The following is a 22,842-nucleotide window of genomic DNA, read 5'->3' as shown; positions in this document are numbered from 1 at the left end:
ACCAGGAACCACAGAGAAAACCACCACAGACCACAGAGAAAACCACCAGGAACCACGGAGTAAACCACCAGGAACCACGGAGAAAACCACCAGGAACCACGGAGTAAACCACCAGGAACCACGGAGAAAACCACCAGGAACCACGGAGTAAACCACCAGGAACCACGGAGTAAACCACCACAGATCATAGAGCAAACCATCACAGACCACAGAGAAAACCACAAGGAACCACAGAGAAAACCACCAGGAACCACAGAGCAAACCACCAGGAACCACGGAGGAAACTAGCCTCTGTCCACACAGGCAATCCCATCGGGGAGCAGACAAAAAGCCTCTTAGTTACAGGGTGCGAGGTCCTTAGTTACAGGATGCGAGGTCCTTAGTTACAGGATGTGAGTTAATCCTTGGCGTGTCCTTGTTCCTGCACTTCCTGACCAGGTGGCCCTGGGAATAAGGAAGGTGGGTTTTCTTCGAAGGCGATTGTTCTTTTTTTTTTTTTGGCGGTAGGCGGGCCTCTCACTGTCGTAGCCTCTCCCGTTGCGGAGCACAGGCTCCGGACGCGCAGGCTCAGCGGCCATGGCTCACGGGCCCAGCCGCTCCACGTCATGTGGGATCTTCCCGGACCGGGGCATGAACCCGTGTCCCCGGCATCGGCAGGCGGACTCTCAACCACTGCACCACCAGGGAAGCCCAAAGGCGATTGTTCGTTTGACCAGCTGCTCCAAACAGCCCCAAGAGCTGCTCACTCCCTCTATTATGCAGGAGTGTTTTCCGCTGCTAATGACTGGACAGGACGCTTGCAATATCCCTTTCCTCCTCCGATGGGAACAGAGTCAGAAACATCAATCTGTCGTTTCCCTCCTGACGAGACACATAGCATCATTGATTTGCCATCTCCTCGAGATCTGATTATTGACGCCTATGTAATTACGCTCCTGCATGTGCCGGTGATAACAGCTGATTAGGCCCTTGTAGAGGGAGCCCAGGCCTCCCTGGGAGGGAGAATTGGGAGCATCTGCTGTTTGTGACGAGCCAGAGGCCCGAAGGCGGATGAGGCTGGAGTACGACACCGGAAGAGAGCCATGTGTTCTCCAGCACCAGCGGTAAGGAGGGGAGACCGTGCCCGCACCCTGCAGCCCTGTCTCCTGGGGGAACAGAAGCAGGACACCTGCCGGTGCCTCAGGTCAGGACCCAGAGCAGCAGGCCCCGGATGAGGTGCTGTCCTCCCCGGGTCCTCCCTGCAGCCAAGCTTGCGGGATGCTGGTGCTAAACCAGCCAAACGCCGGGGCTCCGCCAGGAGGAGGGGCCCTGCAGGGATCGCCTCTGCCCCCTAGCCACGCCCCCGAGCTGCCTGGAGTCCCCGTGTGCGGGCGTGACTGTGGGGCCTCGCGGTGGACGCTGGGAGGACGGGAGACAGCGGCCCACAGAGCACGCCCATTCCTCAGCCTCCGTGCATTTCCAAGCTGGTGTTTGAGACCACAGGTGGCCAACCAGCCATGGGTCCGGCCCTCCCTCCAGCTGTGGTCTCACGTTCTGGGTTCAGCAAACTAAGCAGATGAGAGGCAGAGCACAGCCCAGGACACAGGCCACGCCCAGATGATGTGGTCCTTCCCGTGATGGGGACCAGGGAGGATGGCCCGGAGGTGGGATGCAGGTGACGCTCCCAGGGAAGACGAGGGCCGCCAAGGACGGCCACCTGGGTGTCGGGGAAGCTGACGTACCCGCCGTGAGAAGTGATGCCACGGGGGGTTACTGGCAGCCAGCTCACCTCCTGACGCTTGGGTAGTTCCTTTCGGTGTCTTAGAAACGGGAGGACTCTCGAGCCAGGCCCCTCCCTGACTCAGGACTCAGCCTGCGGGTCCCCGTGCAGCCAGGGCGCCTGCTCAGGACTGGTGGGGTAGCTAAGGCGTTGCCCCTCATTGGCAGGAGGAGGCCTCCCATGACACAGCCCGTGGGCCACCACTCCTCGGAGACAGACGTGGCGCTGCCTCCTCTGGGAATTCCAAGGCCCCCGGAGCCCTGGGCGCACAGCCGCCAGCTTCACATTCACGGCGAGCGGAAGGAGCCAGGCGCGGAGAGGACGGACTTGCACCTCCACGGGGAGGTAGAGTGGCCCCTGATTCCCCGCCCAGCGGGCCTGCTCCGGGCAGGACGAGGCTGCAGGCTTTCTCAGCTCGCCACACCTGCTGCGCCCCGGGGCCCAGAGACCCCACACCCGCTTCCAGCCCCACGAGCTGTCGGGCCTGGGGAGGCCACCGTGGACCTCGCTGGCCGGGCTTGTGCCACAGCCCCGGGCGGCCAGCCGGGCCGAGTCTGAGTCATAAGGGGCTGTGGAGACGGGCAGCACGCTCCCCTCAGCCCCGCCTCAAGTCTGGCCGCCGCCTCTGTCCCTGAGCTGGTGGATACATACACCTGCCCTGAACAGCCTCTGGCCCTGAAAAGTTCTCATGCCCCGTCAACATCACCCCTCGAGCGCTGGGACCCCAAGCAGCAGATGAAGATGTGTGACCTCACAGCAAACGGCCGGGGTCTCAGCACCCCACCTGCCCACGCACACAGACGCAGCCCCTCCGGTACCTTGACCCCGCGAACTTCCCAGAACCGCTCAGGGGCTGCCGTCATTGACACAGACCAGAGAACGTGCCAAGGCCACCGCCCCGCCCCCGCCAAAACAGAGGCCGACCGGCTCTCTGGGCCAGAGGTGCTCACCTCTGCCCCCCGAGGACACAGGGCAACATCTGGGGACGTCCTGGTCACCACAGTGGCAGCTGGTCGGGCGGGACGCTGCTCTATGAACAGGCTTCACCCCCGCGTGCCCCCTTCCACAGCAGCCCCAAGGCCACCAGAGTGGTACTAGGGTGAGGCCTGTGCACCTGCCGCTTTCGTGAGCTCTACTCAGTGACGCTGCCCTGTCGCAGGGGCCCGGCAGCTGGCACATGGCCAGGAAACTGCAGGCAACTCGTGTGGGACCTGGTCAGGGGCCAGAAAACCTCAAGGCCCCGGAAGACGTGGCGGGCTGGGTCACCAGGGCCACACGGAGCAAGGATGCCCAGATGCCCCCGGGGATGCCGCACGTCCTGCACGGGGCCTGGGGTCACCCGCCACATCCCTTGGTCGTCCCACCCCCTTTGCTGGTCCACACCAGCTGCATCACCCCATTGTCTAAGTCGGGAGGGGGAGCCACAGACCCCCCCCCTTTTCCTTCAACCCAAGCCCCCCACCCCCCTGTCCCACCCGAGCCGCACTCCCTGGATGACAGCTGCCTGGGACGTGAGCACCGTCCGGCCCGGGGACGCTCGGCCTACCTGGAGGGGCAGCGGGTACGACGAGCAGGTGGGGACAGCCGGGGGCACCGGGCCGAAGCCCGTGGAGGCCAGGATCTGCTGGGCGGGGTTGTAGAGGGCCTGAGGCGCTGTGGACGGGCCGTAGGCCAGCTGGGACAGCGGGACCTGCCGCAAAGGATGGAGACGTGTCAGCCGAGCCCTGCTGTGGGGAGCCCCGTCTGGCAGCCGCTCAGGAAGGCGGAGTCCCCAAGGGAGAGATTCTGAGTCCTCTCGCCAGCCTCTCTCCGACCAGAACTAAAACCCAAAAGCTGGGCCTCTTCTTGCTTTTCCTTTTCCTGTTTGTCCCGGGATCCGCCGAGAGGCCCAGCTAGGCCCAGGCTCTCTTGGGTTTTTTTTGGAAAAGTGAGGAAACCCCACTTGTCTGCTCCAGGAGCATGTGTCACGGGCATCCCCGAGGGGCGCTGATTCCAAAGCTGCCCCCGGCTCTAGTCAGCAGGGCCCTCTCCCCACAGGGGCTCTGGGTGGCACAGGCCGGGGTAGGGCTCTGGGTGGCACAGGCCGGGGTAGGGCTCTGGGTGGCACAGGCCGGGGTAGGGCTCTGGGTGGCACAGGCCGGGGTAGGGCTCTGGGTGGCACAGGCCGGGGTAGGGCTCTGGGTGGCACAGGCCGGGGTAGGGCTCTGGGTGGCACAGGCCGGGGTAGGGCTCTGGGTGGCACAGGCCGGGGTAGGGCTCTGGGTGGCACAGGCCGGGGTAGGGCTCTGGCCGCAGGGATTTCTGGAGCAGCACAGCCAAGACCAGAGCTTCCCAAACTCCTCCAACTCCGGCTTCCTTAGCTCACGGGAGGCTCTGATTCCCCAAAGGAAAACAGAACGTGGGCCCTGATTCTTGACCTCTCACCCGCCCCCAGAGAGGACGGGCCGTAGGACGTACCCCTCTCCAGAGGCAGGCCAGCCGCTCCCGATGGGGGGCTCGGGGGTTCCCAGACCAGAGGTGCAACCTTCCCTAAGAGCCCAGAACCTGGATCCCGCCTGACACCCACGGGGCAGGCCCTGCAGAGCCGGGAGGGGCTGCGACAGCACGGGCAGCAGCACAGACGGAGCATCTGAAAACTCATCAGAAGCCCTGGAGGTGCCAGAGCAGGGTCCTGAGGAGGGGGGGGCAGAGAGCCCCCCAGAGCTGCCTCGCCGCCCCTGCCCTCGGGACACAGGCAGCCCAGGAAGGAGGAGGCCCGTCGCGCTTCCTTCATGCCGCAGGCTCAGTGCTCCATCCGCTCCTACCAGGAGCTCTGGTCTGCGCGGCGAGTCAGTCAAACTCCGAGGAGTGAACAGGCAGCTTGAAAGCAGGGAAAGAGGACGGAAAACTCAGGACGGGGCCCAAGCGCAGCCACCTCGATGCCTTGATGACTTATTCACGAACAAGCATAGCTGAGGGCCGACTGTGTGCGCCCCAACGTGGCCCGGTACCACCAGAGCTGGGCCCTGGGGCTGCGGAGAGCGTTTCGGGCCTGAGGCCTGGCTAAGGGATCCAGGCCGAGGGGGCTGGTGAGGGTCGTGGTCGAGGGTCCAGAGGGCGTCATGGGCTGGAGAGGAGCTGCCTGGCTGGCTCAGCATTTCGGGGCCTGGGGAGGATGGGGTGGAGGTGTAGGGGTCTCCCAGAGGCGGCCTCACTCTGGGAACTACGGCCACTCTGCGGGGGACGCTAGGCGCCTGCACTGCCTGGTCTTGCCCTGACCCCTCGTGCACCCTCTCACCTCTGAGCCTCCCATGACGGCAAGGAAACCCCAGCTGGGCCAGGAGGACTGTCCACCTGCAGCTCTCATACCTGAGGCCAGCGCAGACCCTTCCTCAGCCAGGCTGGGCTGTAAGCGTGGCCACGTTGCCGGGGCAACCCCACCTCGGGAGACCCTCTGCAGACCCGAGACTCCACGCTCTGCCCGCCCACCCACCCAGCACCCCACGGGACGGAGCCCTGAGCTCCCAGAGCTTCGGGTGGCTTGTGACGTGTCTTCGTTCCTTAAGATAATTCTTAAATTATAAGATCCATTAACTTACGAGAGCATCTACTCGCAGGTGTAAAATTTTAAGGAATCACCTTGCTTGCTTCTTACAACACCCCTGAGCTCTGGGTGTGAGAGAGGAAACTGTCCAGAGCGGGGCTGACACGTAACTCTGTGTCCCGCGTGACAAGCGGCCTTTCTGGGGCGTTGCTACGTTCCCGAGAGAAGCTCCAGCAGTTTTATTATAAACTCATGAGCACAGGGCCCTCTTCTGGAAAAGCCACCGGGCTGACGGCCATCCCTGGGGACAGCCAGCAGCCTCCACCCGGGCTCCCAGGGGCAGGACCCGAACAAGACACTCTGTGTAGCCATCGAGTCTAACCTCGCTCTCCTTGAGAATCTGCGGAGAGAGAAAACTCCGACCTGGCCACAGCAGGAAAAGCCCCACCGAGGGACCCCCCAGACCGCACTGTGGGCCCTGCAGACTCCGGGCGTCCCGGGGGCAGGCGGCCCGAGGGACCCCCCAGACCGCACTGTGGACCCTGCGGACCCCGGGCGTCCCGGGGGCAGGCGGCCCGAGGGACCCCCCGGACCGCACTGTGGGCCCTGCGGAGCCCAGGCGTCCCGGGGGCAGGCGGCCCGAGGGACCCCCCGGACCGCACTGTGGGCCCTGCGGAGCCCGGGCGTCCCGGGGGCAGGCGGCCCGAGGGACCCCCCGGACCGCACTGTGGGCCCTGCGGAGCCCGGGCGTCCCGGGGGCGGGCGGCCCTCGTCCTTGAAGGACAGGATGTTGTTGTGCGCGCACGGAAAGACACCTTGCGACCGAGCAGGAGCTGGGCCCGGCGTCTGCACCACGCAGAGTGGGAGTGGGGCGGGGGTCGCCAGGGTCTCCCGTGGTGTCTCGGGCTTTGTCTGGGGTCAGGAAACCTCCCAGAAACATGTCACTGATCTCGGGAGGCTCCAGGTGAGGCTGAGAAATGCGGCCAAGGGCCACAGTCTCTGGGGCAGAGGTAACAAGCCTCCCCTCGGCAGTGTGGGCTGTGGATGGGGTCTGGCCCGCAGGGGGTGTTTGCACGTGCATTTGCACTTCCTCCTCGTTAAAGCCGGGCGATGGGCGGGTGGCTGCTGGTCTGTGGGAGGCTGTGAGCTCTTCCTGGCGCTTGTGGCCTCCCGTGCGGCACCTCCACGGATGAAGTGTCAGGTCGCGGGAGGTACCATCTGGGCCCCGCGCGAGAACACGGCTTGGAACAGCCGGTCCCCTGGAGAGGACGCTGCCCGTGGAGAGACTTGCAGGGTGGCCTCAGGCACGGGCCCTGCAGTGCGGTCCCTGCCCAGGGCTGCCCAGATGCTGCAGCACGTTCTCAGGGGCTCACTTTGGAGTCACCTGACTACGGGAAGCACGGGCCTGAGCCCCAGATCTACCGGATCGGAGGCGCTGGGGTTCCGTGCTCAGCGGGCCACCAAGGGATGGATGCGGCCGTCAGGCGCCAGGCTCGGTGCCCCTCTCTGCCGCTGAACTCGCGCTCCCTGGACCGGCTCAGGTGGCGCGAGCCTCGGGGAGGAGGGACTGAAGTGTCCCCAGGCTGCGGTCAGCACGGCTGCCGGCTCCACGAGCCCACGTCCCCATCGCTGTGTCTGCCCAGTGCGCGGCGGGCGCTACTCACCATGTCCTTGAAGGCCCCCAGGACGGCCGCGGTGACGACGCCCAGGAACAGGCCTAGGACGTTCAGCGCCGCCGAGGCCCAGAGCAGCCGATAGAGGTGGAGCACGTCCTGGCAGCCGCGGACGCCCACGAACTCGTAGTAGGTGGGCGGGTGCTCGGTGCTGTGCGGGGAGGGGCTCAGCGTCACCCACGGCTGCAGGGGGGCCCCCTCGCCGCCTGAGCCCGCGGGGCAGACGCTCCGCGTACTGATGGGCCGGGGGCTCTGCTGGGAGGGCCCAGGCCCTCAGGTGGCGGAGGGAGGCCCTGGGGGCAGGGCTGTCCCAGGGAGCCCAGAATCCACCTGGGAGGGGGCCCAGGTCTCTGAGCAGGACAGCCTGCCCCTAACAGGGGCCCCGGCAGGCAGAGCCCCAGCCCGGTCACCCTCGGAGCCAGCAGGGCTTAGCGGCTGCTGGCCGCCCTGGCAGGGAGCACAGAGGGGTGAGCCTCGGAGGGGGTTCGTCTTGGCCCGTGGCCTGGGCCCCGTGGTCGTGGTCTGTGCAGGCTCTGGACCACAGCCTCGGGCTGGAAGTGAGGTGAATTCCTGCTCTGGGGGAAGGGTGTTGCAGCCTACGCCCCTGGGGTTTTCAACAGTTCAGGGAGGGTCTCCAAGAAGCAACACTCAACTCCCTGTTGGCTTTAATGTAGGTATTCAAGCTATTAACACAAAATTTAAAAGATGATGCGGGGAGGGTTCTGCTTCCCACGGAGCTGGGACCTTGCACTGGTCCAGACGACAGGTGAGAAGCTGGACAGACTGAACAGAGCAGCGCTTCTGGGCCCCACGGGACGGGGGAGGACACAGGGCAAACCGCCGCCCCCGTCCCCAGACCGGAGAGACCAGCAGGCAGAGACAGGGTCCCGGCCTTCCTGTGCCGGTCACAGCCCACAGCAGGACAGGGCTCCCCGGGAGGCCTCCCCCGCCCCCACCTCCCGGCAGCCCTGAGCCTCGGTCCTCTCATCTGTGGAACGGAGCCCAGGGCCTGGCCTCACAGGATGTGCGAGGGCTGAATGAGATGTGGGTGCAGCGTGCGAGGACGGGGATGCAGAGCGGGCGGGTAAGTCCGCGGACGTGGGGTTCGCGGCTGCCGGGCTCCCGCCGCTCACCTGTGGCAGTCGTAGAGGTCGCAGCAGTAGCAGGTGTTGCTCTTCACCTTCAGCTGGCATCTGCCGTTCAGGGAGTGGCAGGTCACCTGTGAGCAGAGAGTCCGGTCAGGTGCCCCTGTCCTCAGGCCGCAGCGGGCAGGGGCCTCCCTGGGCGTAAGGGCCCACCCCTCTGCCCCATGAGCCAGGCAGCTGCCTCCCCTGAGCCCACGTTTCTTGACCTGCCCCTTCTTCCACCCAGTCCAGGTGCAGCAGGGCTGGGGGGGCCACAGGGACCCCCTGCAGGGAGAGGTAGAGGACCAGGCCAAGGCTTGCTGGACGAGGTGAGGGGCGGGGGGTCCCCAGGAGCCTGCAGGTGGGGACCCCTCAGGTGGGAGCCCCTTCCTGACCTCCCAGAGGACAGCTCCCGGTCGCCCAGTCTGACCAAGCCAGCTCTTCCCCAGGTCACACGGAGGCTTCCCCTCCTTCCCCCGGCACTTTGTAACCACCCCCGTGTGGAAGGTAAGTGGGGCAGAGACCACCCAGCTGCAGAGAGAGGACGGGGACCCTGGGGAGAAGGACTTGGAGGGAGGGCCGTGCATGAGTGAGGACAGACATTCGAGCAGGCTTGGGGTCGCCTGAGAGGCCAAGCACCCGGGGCAGGTCAGAGGGCAGGTCGGGGGCAGGGCCTGACCCCAGAGGTCCTTGGCCCCGGCCCCTATAGCAGCACCTCAAGCCACCCTTGGGCATGTAGCCTTTCTTTCAGGGTTCTGTGGTTAACTCCCGAAAGCCACCCACATCAGGAGTGGGAGGGCTTGAGCAGGGGACCTAGAAAGATTAATCTGGAAAAACAGTCCCGATGGGGCGGAGACCAGAGACAGGCTGCTGGGAGCCATGGAAGTGAGCCCGTGTGACTCAGGCCTGCAAGGGGGCTGGGCGGACGGCCCGACCGGTGAGAACCGGGGCTTAGCGAGGGGAGCCGGGGAGCAGTCAGGGCACCGCCGGGCTCTGAGCCTGGCAGCCAGCACACGGGAAGGTCGGAGCCACAGGACGGCGAGCTGGAGGTCGCGAGACCTAACCCTGATCCTGACCCGAGGTGCCCCCTGCTGGGAGGCGTCCCTCCCTCCTGCGAGGTGTCACCTCTGTGACCCCAGTACCGCTCAGAACACACTGCGGTGAGCAGGAAGGAAGGACAGAGCAGCACGAGGGCGTGGGGGGCCCGGTGACCCCCGCTGAAGAGGACGAGTCCCCAGGGCCCCCTCCAGCGGCACAGGCCGGGCCTTTGGAGAAGACGTGTGCCGCCCCCTGTTGAGGGGCAGTAGCAGAGGCCCCTTCTCCCCGCCGCCATCCACGCGGCCTCAGCCACGGCGTCTGCTGCCCGCCCTGCGCGCCTCCTTCCTGACATTTGTGCACAGTGTCAGAGGCCATGTTTAGTTAAACCGATATATCTACACAGAGCTGAGTGAGACGGCAGGACAGAGGGAGCCACGCAGCCACCTGGGACGGCCCAAGAGGAGACGCCGGCCACCCTTAGAAACACCCATCAGACATCCTCGGCCCAGGGACAGCCGGCGAGTTTGGGGCCAGTGCAAACGTAGCGTCCTAGATTCTAGTGCACTAATTACGTCAACAAAAAGCTCATCGTGAACGCCGCACAGACGGGGCCGGTGGCCTCGGGGCTGCACCACAGGCGGTCGGCAGCGGTGACTCCGGAGCGAAGCACCTCACCGGGCGCGGTTAGCGCGACGTGAGGGCGTGCTGGGGACAGAACGTCAGATCTGGGCCAGGTTAACGAGCGGGACCAGCGCGGCACTCACCTCCGTCTGGTAGACGTCGTGCAGGTAGCCGACCCCACTGGAGTAGAACTGGCACCTTCCTGCGGTGAGGGGCCTGGGCTCCTAGAGACCAAGAACCACAGATGGAATGGGACGGCTTTACCCCCATGTCAGGAGGGACCGGAGGTGATTTCAGACCTGTCGCCGCAGGCTCTGAGCCCAAAGGAGAGGGGCCAAGGCCAACGGACCCCTCCCAGGAGTACAAAGAAAGGAAGTACCAGGGCTCATCCCAGAGCAGCTGGGCTCCTGCAGCCAGGAAGCAGGCACCCCAACCCTGCCGGCCAGGGGACACAGCTCCCCCCATCGGTCAACACAGGGCAGCTGAGGGAGGTGGTCGTGCTCCCGTACAAGTCTCAACAAGGAGACCCCCTGGCTCCTGCCTCTTTCCCTCAAAGCACAGCAATTTTTCCACGAGGGAGGGAGCAAGGTGGGTTTCAGCCTAATCCACTCATCCATCCAACCAGCCAACCATCCACCCGATCACTTACTCATCTGTGTATCCATCCTTCTATCCATCCACCCACGTCCATCCACCCATCCCTCCATCCATCCTTCCATCCTTCTATCCGTCCACCCACATCCATCCACCCATCCCTCCATCCATCCTTCCATCCATCCACCCACGTCCATCCACCCATCCCTCCATCCATCCTTCCATCCTTCTATCCATCCACCCACGTCCATCCACCCCTCCCTCCATCCATCCTTCCATCCTTCTATCCATCACCCACATCCATCCACCCATCCCTCCATCCATCCTTCTATCCAGCCACCCACGTCCATCCACCCATCCCTCCATCCATCCTTCCATCCTTCTATCCATCCACCCATCCCTCCATCCATCCCTCCATCCTTCTATCCATCCACCCACGTCCATCCATCCCCCTCCCTCCATCCATCCTTCCATCCTTCTATCCATCCACCCACGTCCATCCACCCGTCCCGCCATGCACCCATCCACTCACCAGCCAGCGGAGCGTACATTCACCTATGTGCCCATCCAACCATCTATCCGTGAGTCTGTCCCCGACATTCATAGGGCAGATGGTGCCAAACCATAAGGGCACCCGGGAGGGCCTCCTGGCTCTGGAGCTGGGAAGGGGGCGCCTGCAGGCTGTGAGTCCTCGCCTGCAGGGGTGCCACTCCAGGTGTCCTGTGCAGCCCTGAAACAAGGCAGGGCCGGTCTCGCTCCTACAGAGGGCCGGGGAGGCTCTTCCACCCGGGAAGCCAGTGCGTTTGAAGGGAGGGCTCAGGGTGCTGAGGCCCGAGAAAGCCGCCCGCAAGGCCGAGACCCCACCTCTGTTGCCCCCAGGAAGGTGGGGCTCCCTGAGGCTGCCTCCCAGTTGCGGGCCCTCATCCCCCTCTGCTCGGTTGGTTACAGGCAGAAAGGAGGGCCTGGTCCAGACAGAGGCTGAGCCCAGAGTCTGGAATCGCCCAGAGTCTGGAATCGACCAGAAGGGCAACACGCCGGCGGGCACAGGCTCACAGGCCCCTGAGGGTCGGGGTCGTCGTGGATGTTCATGAAGTCTTCCCGGGCCCCGTGGGTGCCAGCCTGCCGGACCCCATCACACCCGACACGTCCACAGTGGGCTGGATGCCAGCTCGCCTGCCCTGGGGGTGAGGACGACGTAGGGGTCGTCCTCCACACATTTTTCTACCCCAGCTGTTGGCGTCTTAAAGCTGTAATCTCGGGAAGTGCCGATAGCCAGTTACAAGCTTCAGAAAAGGGCTTTTTTTTTTTTTTTTTTTTGCGGTACGCGGGCCTCTCACTGCTGTGGCCCCTCCCGTTGCGGAGCACAGGCTCCGGACGCGCAGGCTCAGCGGCCATGGCTCACGGGCCCAGCCGCTCCGCGGCATGTGGGATCCTCCCGGACCACGGCACGAACCCGTGTCCCCTGCATCGGCAGGCGGACTCTCAACCACTGCGCCACCAGGGAAGCCCAGAAAAGGGCATTTTTAATTGATTCTCCATAGTTCAACCACAGCCATCTCCCTGCAGCTTCAGGCTATGTGTTTTCAACCTGGAAACTCAGCCCCTCTGTTCACGTCCAAGTCCCTGACTGGCAGGCCAGCTTTGGCGGGACGGCTGATCCTGGGCACACTGGCCACATGCAGCTAGAGGAAGCTGAAAACCCATCTAAGGAAAAAGAAAGAAAAGCGCAGGGACGTGGGGACTGAGCTCCACACCCTACACCCCGGACAGGGGGTGCTCGTCACGCCTGAGGCTCGAGGGAGGCTGCGGGAATCAACCGTACCTGCCTCTTCAGTTGTGAAGCCTGACTGGGAGGGTGAAACTGCGCCTTCCTCGGCCCTTCGCCTCTCCTGGAGAGGAACCGGTAAGGATTCCCAGGGCCAGCACTTCGTGAGCCTTTTATTTGGAAATAATTTCAAACTGACCGCATAGTCCCAAGAAGAGCGACTGTAAAGCTGCGCCTAACGTTACCACCAGGGCCGGCACTTTTTATAACCTAAGAAACTTCACAAGCATAAAACCACTCAGAGCTCAGTGTTAACCGACGTGAACGAGCGCACGTAAAGCCCTGAGCTCGTGTCGCAGTCCCACCTGACACAGGACCGCAGAGAAATGCCGGTGGGTCCTTCCCGGCCCGGATGGGGCGCCAGGTCAGGGTTGGTGGACAGAGCAGCAGCGCCCGGCCCTTCCTTCTGAGCAGGTCCCGGCCACCGCCCCACGGTTCCAGAGCACGAGTGTCTGACGTGGCGTGTCCTCCCCCGGCTTCCCCACCATTAGGATGACAGAGGCAGAGGCACCTCATGGGCACAGCATCCAGTGAGGAGGTCCCAACACACGTATTTGAGCAAAAAGCCTGGGAAGTCGTGGGGCACTGGCTCCGGGACATCTTTCATCTTACTGATTAAAGAGGGGCCTGAGGAGTGTCGCTGGGAAGTTGAGGACTTTGGTTCTAATGATGTGATGGCTGGGGTAGGGGGTGCGTGTTGGGTCAGTTTTGGAGGAAACGAGGGGAGGGACAGGAGGAAAGACTGCGATTGGCCGACACAATCTGTATTCGTCAGACTGTGAAGGTCACCGAGCTGCGTCCTGCAAGAGGAAGTTGAACCTCTGAAGATTTCTTAAACCCACAGAGCAACTGAGAACAGAATGAGGGAGACTGGGAAGAACTCACGATGTGCCGCGCGGCGAACACGCCGTCCACGATGGCGCAGCAGAAGGCGGCCACCACGCCGAAGCTGACGAACACGATGGCCGCCACCAGCTGGAAGCAGAGACGGGAGAGGCTCAGTCTCATCAGACCTTCCCCGAGCGCCCGCCCACTCGAGGCCCCCGGCCCCGCCCCCGAAGTTGCTCTGCAGGGTCCTCACTTCCCACCACGGCCTCTCCAGAAACCCTCCCCGACGGCCGGGGCGGCGCCCCAGGCCCGATCCCACTGAGCAAGGCCCGTCCTGGTTGCCTCGTTTACTTCACGGGGTCGGAGGCAGGAGCTCTTGGGTGGGGAGTGTGGTCCCCCCCACGGCCTTGTGGGTAACGGCGGGCCTCCAGGGTATTTAAACGGTTTGCAATCTCCTGCTTTTACAGACTCTGCCACAAAGCCCCTAATCTCATTCTACATAAAGTCTGGGCTCACACACGCGTGTTCCTGCAGGACCATCTCCTGGAACACACAGGGAGCCAGGCTTGCCAACAGGACAAGGTAGGGGGTCTCTGCACGTCAGGATCTGAGGGGGCATGTGTTTCGCTCCCACGCCCCACGGCCAGACACCCACCCCCTGATGTCCCAAAGGACCCAGGGCTCGCTGCTCGTTTCTCGGTTCTGCCATCTGACGGCAGAAGAAGCCTCGCTGCCACTCCACGTGCGTCTCTCTGTTATCGAGGCTGAGAACCTGTTCTTACGTCTGTTGGCCATTTCTTTAAATCTTTTTCTCTCTCTCGGGGAACAATTTCAGGTTTACGAAAACAGACAGCAAACGTGGTACCAAAATTCCTGTACGTCCTGCCGCTGGCGACACCGAGTGTCCACCCTGCCAACCACGGCAGGACCCCCGTGGCAGCCACGAGCCACGGCGTCAGTGCATTCACTCCGTCCTAGAGGGCGTGTAGAGTAACCGGGATCTCCAGCCCAGACCTTGTGAACAACAAGCTGCGAGCTAGAGCACGACGCGCGCGTGCAGGTCGTCTGCCTCCAGCCTGGAGAACACGGGCAGAAGCTGCCTCCCGCCACCCGCGTTCCTCGGTTGCCTCTTTCCCCGTGGCCGAGTCAGGCTCTGGGGTTACTGACCTGCACGGCCTCACGCTCCCACCCTCGTCAGCCTGAGAGATTTGTTTCTTCAACAAAGCACAGGGATTGGCATGAAACGTGGGCTGGTTTGACAGACTGCAACTTTGATTTCCGTTTTGACGTGAGGCTCCCAGTGGCTACTCAAGGGACGGAATGGGCGGGAGGGCCACACAAGGCTGTCCCAAGGGGGAGGGTGGCCGGGCTCCCTCCTCGCAGCCCACAGGCCTGAGGCCCAGCCCCACATGTTGCTTCCAGGTGAAACCTGTCCCCTGACACCGCACGTCAGAGCCATCGCCCAGCCTTGCGGGGGTCTCTGCCCTGCTGACCCCTTTGGTCCTGTGTCCCCATCCGGAGAAGGAGCCGTGCGGCTGACCTCTCCATGCGCCGGATCCACGCCCTGCAGGTGCTGTGTGGATGCAGGTGTGACAAGCCCGGCTGCTGCCGCGGGCCCTTCCCCCCACGGGACACTTGTGACAGTAATGGAGAATTGAACGGAAGGGACCTTGGGGACCCCCTGCGGGGAGCCATGCACAGAACCCTGCCTGCGTCTGAACAATGGCAGCGACCTCGCCTTGGGGCTCTGCGGAGCCCCGGTCAGACCCACGTTCCGCCCAGGTGCTCTAGGTCTACGGGGCAGGAGCTGCCCTGAGACACGAGGCGGGGTCTCATCCCAGCAGGGCCTCGACGCCAAGCAGGGAGGCCAGGGGCAGACCCTCCCTCATATGGGGGGAGGAAGACCGCGTGGTCCCTTCCCGTGAAGTTACTGCACACAAATGCAGCGCGGCTGGCTAAAGAGTGGTGGGAAAAATCACTGCAGAAACCGCACCGAACCGAGCCTTCCCAGGCTTGTACTGCCTTGTGACAAACTACAGGAAAACACAAAAAAGACTCAGAAGGCACTTTTCCGCTGTCCCGGGAGCCAGGCAGGCCCGCGTCTCCAGCGAATGAAAGGCCTGCGTCTGCTCTGCCTGCCGCGTCCTCCCGCTTCCTCCCCGGACCTTCCAGCCGCCCCGGGCTCGCGCCCTTCGCACAGAGACGCTCAGCGCACGGTTCATGCTTCGTAGAGGCTGGAGCGCGAGGCCGCCCCGTCTCGTCTTAGCATCGGCCGGAGAGCAGGGCAGCTCCTGTGACTGACCGCGAGGCCCCTGGATGCCGTAGCCCGACAGGAAGGACGCGGTTCCTGCCGGGCAGAGCTTCCGGCCAGAGGGGCCCAACACAGAGACGCGACCTGAACAACATCGCTTTGGAGCCCCAAGTCCTTCAGCACGGGGCACCCATCTCATCCTGACACCCCAGCCGCGTAGGGAGGGAAAGCACCGGTTCTGACCTGGAACTCCCACCCCAGCCTTACAGAGCGGCCACAGCTACAGTCAAGTTCAGACGCAGCCCCGGCCCCTCCCAGACCCCCAGGTAGTTGTGACCTCAGGAAGAGAGGACGACTTTCTGGCACAAAAGCAATGGGAGGGACAAACTGCTCCGCCAGCAAGTGTTCCCCAGCACCTGCTTTGTCCCAGACGCCGGGCTGGCACTGGGTCCAGCCGTGCACTCGGTCCGGGATACCTGCTCCTGCAGAGAGCCACGCAGCCTGCGGCCTGACACCCCTGGGATGGCACCGTTCCCCCTCCCCACCTCCCCCAGGGCCACTGCCAGTGTCCCTAAGGAGTGGAGCTGTCCCCAACGACGGGTCTCCTAGGACCAGTGGGTCTGCGGCTAGCCTGGTCACCGGGACCTCATCAGAAGTGGGTGTCTGCCCAGCCCCGTGTGCTCCAGCACAGGTGCTGGTTCAGGAAGTCCACTAAGCACTGCAGTCGCCTGAGACGCTCCCAGAAGTGGCCCCTGAGGCCCTGTTGCTTCTCACCACCAGCGGGTGAGCAAAGCCATCGTCAGACCTGCTGCCCTGGTGAGTCTTCCACGCACCAACTCAACGCCTCAGAGGACGCCCTGCTCCACGCTGGCCACTGGCCGGCTCCGCCCCAACCGCGGCTCGGTCACAGTCTCGGCCGAGAGACGCTCACGTCACACCTCCACCGGCTCTCATCCAGGTCTCCACAGACAGCACACAACCTGCAAAGCGTCTCCTAGCACGCAGGGCTGCCCACAGCGGGGCGTGTCAACGTGCTCTGACCCTGTTTGCACACGTCCCCACGACGCGAACGTCCTCCTCGACCTTCAGGGGACTCTGCTCGGCTGCCCTTCCTCCCACTGCCCCGGAAAAAGTAAAAGCCAGAGCTAGCGCCACCTCACACGTGGTAAACTCGGCTCTGGGGTGACCGCACGCGTGCTCCTGCCCGGGAACCACCAGGGTCCAGTCGACGGCGCTGGGAAAGACGTTGGAAGTTCTCTCCTCCAGCGCTTCGGGCTAGAAATAGGAAACCGGCCAGGACGAGCAGCTGCCCCTTGGCCGAGGCCTGCGTGTCCTGGTTTCGGTCACAGCCACCACGTCCTTACCAGGCCTCGCTGCCCCTCGAGCAGCCTAGGGGTTTAACAACGTTATAGCACAAGGACCCGCTCACGCCCCGAAGGCCCCTCTCTAACACGAGGGCTGCCAGGCCCGACAGATGTTGCAGACAGGGTCTGTCTGTGACTCTAGCAACTAAGGAAGGCACTAGATCAGGGTTGGGACTGTGTCTCCTTGTCCTGTCAGGGTCTCTTCTGGGGGAGGGGCAGCTGTTACTCAGTGGGGGAAGGTCATCTTCAAATCTCCGCTGGGCCCACGGAGTTGACTACATTCCAGCAGGGGAAAGTGATTTTCAAAAGCAAACACCAGACAGATAAGGATGTGATACGAAGGAGGCTGCCTGGAGCCAGATAAACGGTAGAAAGTGGAGACGGGAGCAATTAGCCCCGACCACAGGGTCCAGGCAAGAGGCGACGCGGCTAAACCAGGACCGAGGGGAAGTGAGAGCTGTGAACACACACACCGAGGAGAAGGCGGTAACACCTTAGAGAACTAGAAGAGAAGAGCAAACTTAACCCAGAACCAGCAGAAGCAAGGCACTAGGAAAGGCTTAAGCAGAGATAAAAGAAACAGAGAGCAGAAAAGCAGCAAAGGCAATCGAGGTAACTGCAAGTTGGTTCTTTGAAACTATTAACAGAATTGACTCGCCTTGTTTGGTTCTCGGCCTTATCTGCCAGGAGCGTCCACCTTCCTGTCCCGGCCTGGGGATAGACCTTCCAGCCCTTCTCTGCCTTCACTGCCTCTCCCCTGTCCGCCCCAAGGGCCCCCCGGCTGCATGTACAGGTCGAAGCCCCCTGCGTTCAGGGTCTCCCCCCCCCCAGCCCCAGCCCCCAGCTCAGCACCGTGCAGCTGTACCAGGAAGCATTCGTTGAAGAAAGAATTGGACGGGTGTGCAGGCCCTTTGGTGGAGCACGGGGCTGGAGGTGGGACAGTGTGTGAACCTGGCCACCACCCTCCTGCCCCATCACTAGTGGGCCCTCACGGGGAAAGCCCAGCCCCCCCTGCACAGCCTCCACGTGGGTCACCGTGGACCTCGCAGGCTTCCTCCCCGATGGCCCTCGGATCCCCCAGCACCCCAACGTCTGCCTGCCCAGCCCTCGAGGCCTTGCTGTCTCAGCCCCGCCCAGCTCAGTCCCTGGGGGGGCAGAGACCAGCTTGGCTTCTACACGGGAAGGTGAAGGGCCGAGGAGACTCCTGTGATGTCAAGACCCGGAGCAGGGGTGCCGGAGGGCACAGCCAGGACCCTCTAGCACAACACTCAAAGGAGCAGAAGCCCAGCAGACGGAGGCCGGCACCCTAACCCTCTGTAGGCAACGCGCTTCTACCACTAAGTGACGTCCCATCGGTCCTTCTAGTTCAGGGGGTTTTCAACTATGTTCCAGGAGGATTCCAGTGTATGCGTCTGTGTGTGTGTCTGTGTGTGTATCTCTGTGTGTGTGTCCGTGTGTGTCTCTTGTGTGCGTGCGTGCGTGTCTGTGTGTGTGCGCATGCACGTACACATGGCTGGGGGTGGGCGGAGGCGGCAGTTAACAAGGTGCTTTAAGCCCTTAACTTCTCCATCCCCGGCCGTGGGGACCAAGCTAGACTGCAGAGCTGTTGGGGAAATCAGGGCCTCTGACGTCTGGGCAAGGAGAAAGCAAGAACTCATTCGTCAATGGGAAAATATCAAAAGCTGGCTCCGCTGAGGGCATTCTTTGGACATCGCTGGAGACTAATGCCATGACGGGCAGAGATCGTGGAGGAGCCTTTGTAATGATTAGATTCCACCCCTTAGCTTGAGCAGAGTAAAATGTTTACAGACAAAATAATACCACGTCTGGGACTTGCTTCAAAATACCACTCAAGGTCGGTCATGAGTCGACAATGGATGAAGTTGGGAGATGGATACAGAGGGTTTGTTACACTATTCTGTCCACTTCTGCATATCTTTACATTTTTCTATTGCAAAAAATTAAAATGAAGAGAAAGCAAGGGAAAAGAGAGCGTTCTTACAAATCTAGATACATTTGAAACAAGCACTGTCTCCGGCGGACGTTTTCTCAGCTTCCTATTGTTTCCTTTGCTACAACTCGAATGTTCTGACTGACCTCCGTGCTTCAGTACAATAAGCAACAACGGCTACTAGTCTCCGAACACCCGTTACGGACCAGCGCGGCGCTGCATGTTCTCGCGTGCGTTGACTCAGATGCTCAACAATCCTGAATGTGAAGAAACTGAGGCTCACGACAGTCGAGATGGCGACAGACTAATGGTCGACACAGGTTTCAGCTCTCACGAATATTAACTTAAATGTTAGAGAGTGAAACACGTGTTTATCGTACGAGGTGATTCTGGGGACGCTTTCCTGAAAGGGCTGAAATGAGATCCTACAGCAACACACGCAACCTCAGGCAGAAAGCTCTGCTCTATGGACCTGGTGGCCCCGTCTCGCCTGGGGTTCAGGGTGGCTTCCAGGGAGGCTGGACCCTGTCTGGGGGCTAGCGTCAGTTCTGGATTTTTATCCTCCCACTCCAAGGCCCGCATTTCTTTTGCCAAAGCCAAAGAAATAGAAGTCCAGCAACTATTTTGGAAAGGAAGAAGTTACACTATCTCTATTTGTAGGTGACATGACCTCATAGACGGACAATCCTCAGGAATCCACTAAAAAACTATTAGAACTAATGAGTGAGACCAACAGGGTTGCAGGATGTAAGAGCAACATGCAAAAATCAATTGTTTTTTGGTTTTTTTTTTTTTTTTTTTTTGCGGTACGCGGGCCTCCCACTGCTGTGGCCTCTCCCGTTGCGGAGCACAGGCTCCGGACGCGCAGGCTCAGCGGCCATGGCTCACGGGCCCAGCCGCTCCGCGGCATGTGGGATCTTCCCGGACCGGGGCATGAACCCGTGTCCCCTGCATCGGCAGGCGGACTCTCAACCACTGCGCCACCAGGGAAGCCCCTCAATTGTATTTTTATACATTTGCAATGAACAATCCAAAAATGAAGTTAAGAAAACAATTCCATTCACAATAGCCTCCAAAAGGATAAAACACTTAGGAATAAATTTAACAAAAGAAGTGCAAAATTTCAACTCTCAAAATGACAAAACATTGTTGAAAGAAGATCTAAAGAGATGGAAAACATCCCCAAGTTCATGGGGCGACACTCCCTCAACTGATCTCCAGATTCAACACAATTTCTATCAGAAGCTCACAGATCACAGAACAGACTTGAGAGTCTAAAACTAAACACACACATCTATGGCCAAGTGATTATCAATTAGGGTCTCAAGACCATCCAACGGAAAAAGGACAGTCTCTTCACCGAATGGTGCCAGGACCACTGAGGAGCCATATGCCAGAGCTTGAATGTGGATCCCCATCCACACCGTATACAAAATCAACTCAAAATGGACCAGAGACTTCAATGTAAGTGATAAAGCTCTTAGAAAACGTAAGGGTAATCTTCATGACCTTGGAGTTGGCAGGAGATTCTTAGAAATGGCACCAAAATCATGAGCAACAAAAGAAAAACTAGATAAATCGGGCTTCATTGAAATGGGGCACTTCTGCGCCTCAAAGGACACCACCAAGAAGGGGAAAAGACAACCCACAGGGCGGGCTAACGTCCTTGAAAACCACATATCAGATAAGGGACCTGTGTCTAGACTATATAAAGGACTCTGACGACTCAACAATACACAGACAAGTAACCCGATTTTAAACGGGCGAAGGACTAGAATAGACATTTCTCAGCGACAACCGGAAACAGATACACAAAAAGCCAATCAGCACATGTAAAGAGGCTCGACATCATTAGTCATCGAGGAAACACAGATCCACGAGGAGACCCCACTTCACACCCCACAGAAGGGCCAGACGAGAAGCCGACGACAGCACACGCTTTCCTCTCCGGTAAGTCTACGCGAAACATCGTGAGGAGCTGCCACGCTGTTTTTCACAGTGGCCGCGTCACTTCACGCTCCCGCCAGCTGTGTGCAAGTCTCCACCTTCTCCACACCCTCACACACCCGTGAAAGCCCAGGGCAGCCACTGGGATCCTGGTGATACCTCAGGATGATGGCCGGTGCAGGTGGAGGCGGAAACGCCCGCACAGTCTGTTACGATGATTTGGAGATGAGACAGAAACAGCGTATGGTCCAACCGCATCCTCCCTGAACCCTCTCAAAAGTCAGCACTGGCCGCACAATGGTTTGGCAAAATTAACTATCTTGAATTCACGAGGGATTCACTGTTCTTATAGCTCTTCCCCAAAGCACTGCAGCAACACGACAGACTCCAAATTGAAATGATCAGTAAAAGTCAGGTTTGTAACCTGACTGATCAAGGTTGGCCCTCATACGTCCCACAGCCAAACAGTTGTAGACACGCCCTCTGCAAAGACCTCTGAACCACGGTTCTCCTGGTTTTCCACTGACCCCTTCTCTCTCCTCAGTCTGGGAGAGCCGTCGTCACACCCCAGCCGTAGGAGATGCCAGGGTCCCTGACTCAAGGACAGACGTTCATACACGCGTGTTTTTGCCTGAACCTTGTACACCATGATTTAAACTAATTGCCAACATTCCCAGCCCACCCCGTCCCGTGGCCCAACCTTAGCTGCTAAGACACCACATGAGGTTGTAGAATGTACCCTACAATCCCAGGGGCGATGCTCACTTAGCCTAAAATGTGAACGGCACCCACTCAACCCTGAGTCCCGGGGTGTACAGTCCACAGCCTGGGAAGCTGGGTGCTGCCCCTGGGGGTGCTGGATTGGGGCAGGGGCCTTCCCAGGAACACCACAGCTAGAGGGGCAGCACTCCCCCCCACCCCGGGTACAGCCCCACGAACCACATTTGAAAGAAACAATGCACATTCTTACCATTTGCTTTCTATTCTCCACCAGGTTGACGCCAATAATTCCTAAGAAGGATCCGAAGCCCAGCTGACACCAAAAGAAAACAAGGGAGAAAGCGCTCGGGTTACACGCCTGGCAGCCTAATGCCCACAGGGAACAGTGCCCACCTGCCTCAGGACATCCTATCGGAAAGCGAGGCCAGCCACCCCCCCCCTCACAGCCCGAAGCATTAAGCGGCAGGTAGGTTCGTGCCCATTGGGGTGGGCTTCTCAGGAGCCGTCGAAGCCAGTGACGGGGATAGAAGCTGCTGAAACAGGCCTGTCTCGTCTCCCGTGTTCAAATGTGTTAACTCCTACGTCAGTTTAACTCTCGAGTCCGGGAAATGAGTGCCACGTGCCCCCCACCCAGACAGGAGAACTTCCTCACGGTGACCCATCCTCCACGCCTGGTGGTCAGGGAGAGGCCCGTCTGAGAGCTTCTCCTGGGCCGTCGTGGGAGGACGGCTGACCCCTCAGGGAGTATCATAGGAAGCTGGAACCAAGGGTGTTTCTGACACGCACACGGCTGACACCCCTTAGAAATGAGCTTTTGACTCAGGTGAGCAGGCAAACAGGTAGTCTTGGGGCGGGAAGGGCACCCAGGGGCTCCTGGGAACCCGTCCGCTTGTTCCTCGGCCTCAGCTCTCCGCCTGGGTGCAGGTGACGCTGGGACACTGGAGAAGCACCACGACTGTGCTCATCTCGCATCGCGCGAGTGTGCCCAGGGGCGCCGGTGGCCTCATCCCCCAACACCCGCCTGGGAAGAATTCCTAAGCTTTCCCTCAGCCTGAGAGCAGAGCTCCAGCAACGCCAGGGGAGGCAGCGCTCAAAGCAGCCGGTGACAAGCCCCTCCCAGAGGCACAGGGCCGCCCCGAGACCCCGCACTGGAGCCCACCCAGGGGGTGACCCTCAGCTCTGCCCGGCCCGTCGGATTCTGAGTGACCGTGCGAGGCAGAGGCAGCAGCCTGGGGACAGCCGCGCGACTGACCCACACAGCTATGGCATCTCTACCCACGGTGCCAGATTGAATGCACTAAAAATGGGACCATTTATGTCCAAGGATGTCTTTGCCTGCAAGGATTATATCTATGGAGACGGACGTGAATGCACAGATGTAGTTTTCACCAATAATTTAAGAATTCTCAAGGAGTGAGGAAAGATGAGCACTTTCTTCAAAATATCACAATTCCATTCCAACGTAAATGTATTAAAATATACCTATTAATTCTCGCTAAGTTGCATTTTTTGGATTTGAAAAAATTCCTCTTTCCAAAATGTTGAGGTGTTTGCACCTTCTCACCCAGTTTCTTCCTGAGACCCGCCCTTGCTATAAGTCTCAAGGTCGGATGCCGTGCGTCCA

The 22,842-nt window shown here is 60.9% G+C and overlaps 1 protein-coding gene across 2 annotated transcripts in view; it reads right to left on the bottom strand.

The window, feature by feature from the left end:
- TMEM255B (transmembrane protein 255B) overlaps positions 1-22,842 on the bottom strand; it is a gene marked incomplete at both ends in the record, with an annotated part of 32,541 nt that overhangs the window by 2,251 nt on the left and 7,448 nt on the right. For both annotated transcript variants that reach the window (XM_079903158.1, XM_079903159.1), the window contains 6 exons: positions 3,306-3,449; positions 6,947-7,106; positions 8,089-8,174; positions 9,882-9,962; positions 13,043-13,132; positions 21,469-21,531. In XM_079903158.1, coding sequence (XP_079759284.1) covers positions 3,306-3,449; positions 6,947-7,106; positions 8,089-8,174; positions 9,882-9,962; positions 13,043-13,132; positions 21,469-21,531 — 624 coding nt within the window. The remainder of the gene's footprint in view (positions 1-3,305; positions 3,450-6,946; positions 7,107-8,088; positions 8,175-9,881; positions 9,963-13,042; positions 13,133-21,468; positions 21,532-22,842) is intronic.

The sequence above is a fragment of the Stenella coeruleoalba genome (assembly GCF_951394435.1).
Source record: "Stenella coeruleoalba genome assembly, chromosome: 18".
In the NCBI taxonomy this organism is placed as follows: Eukaryota; Metazoa; Chordata; class Mammalia; order Artiodactyla; family Delphinidae; genus Stenella; species Stenella coeruleoalba.
The sequence above is the reverse complement of the archived record's forward strand: the minus strand, read 5'-3'. Positions and strand labels throughout refer to the sequence as shown.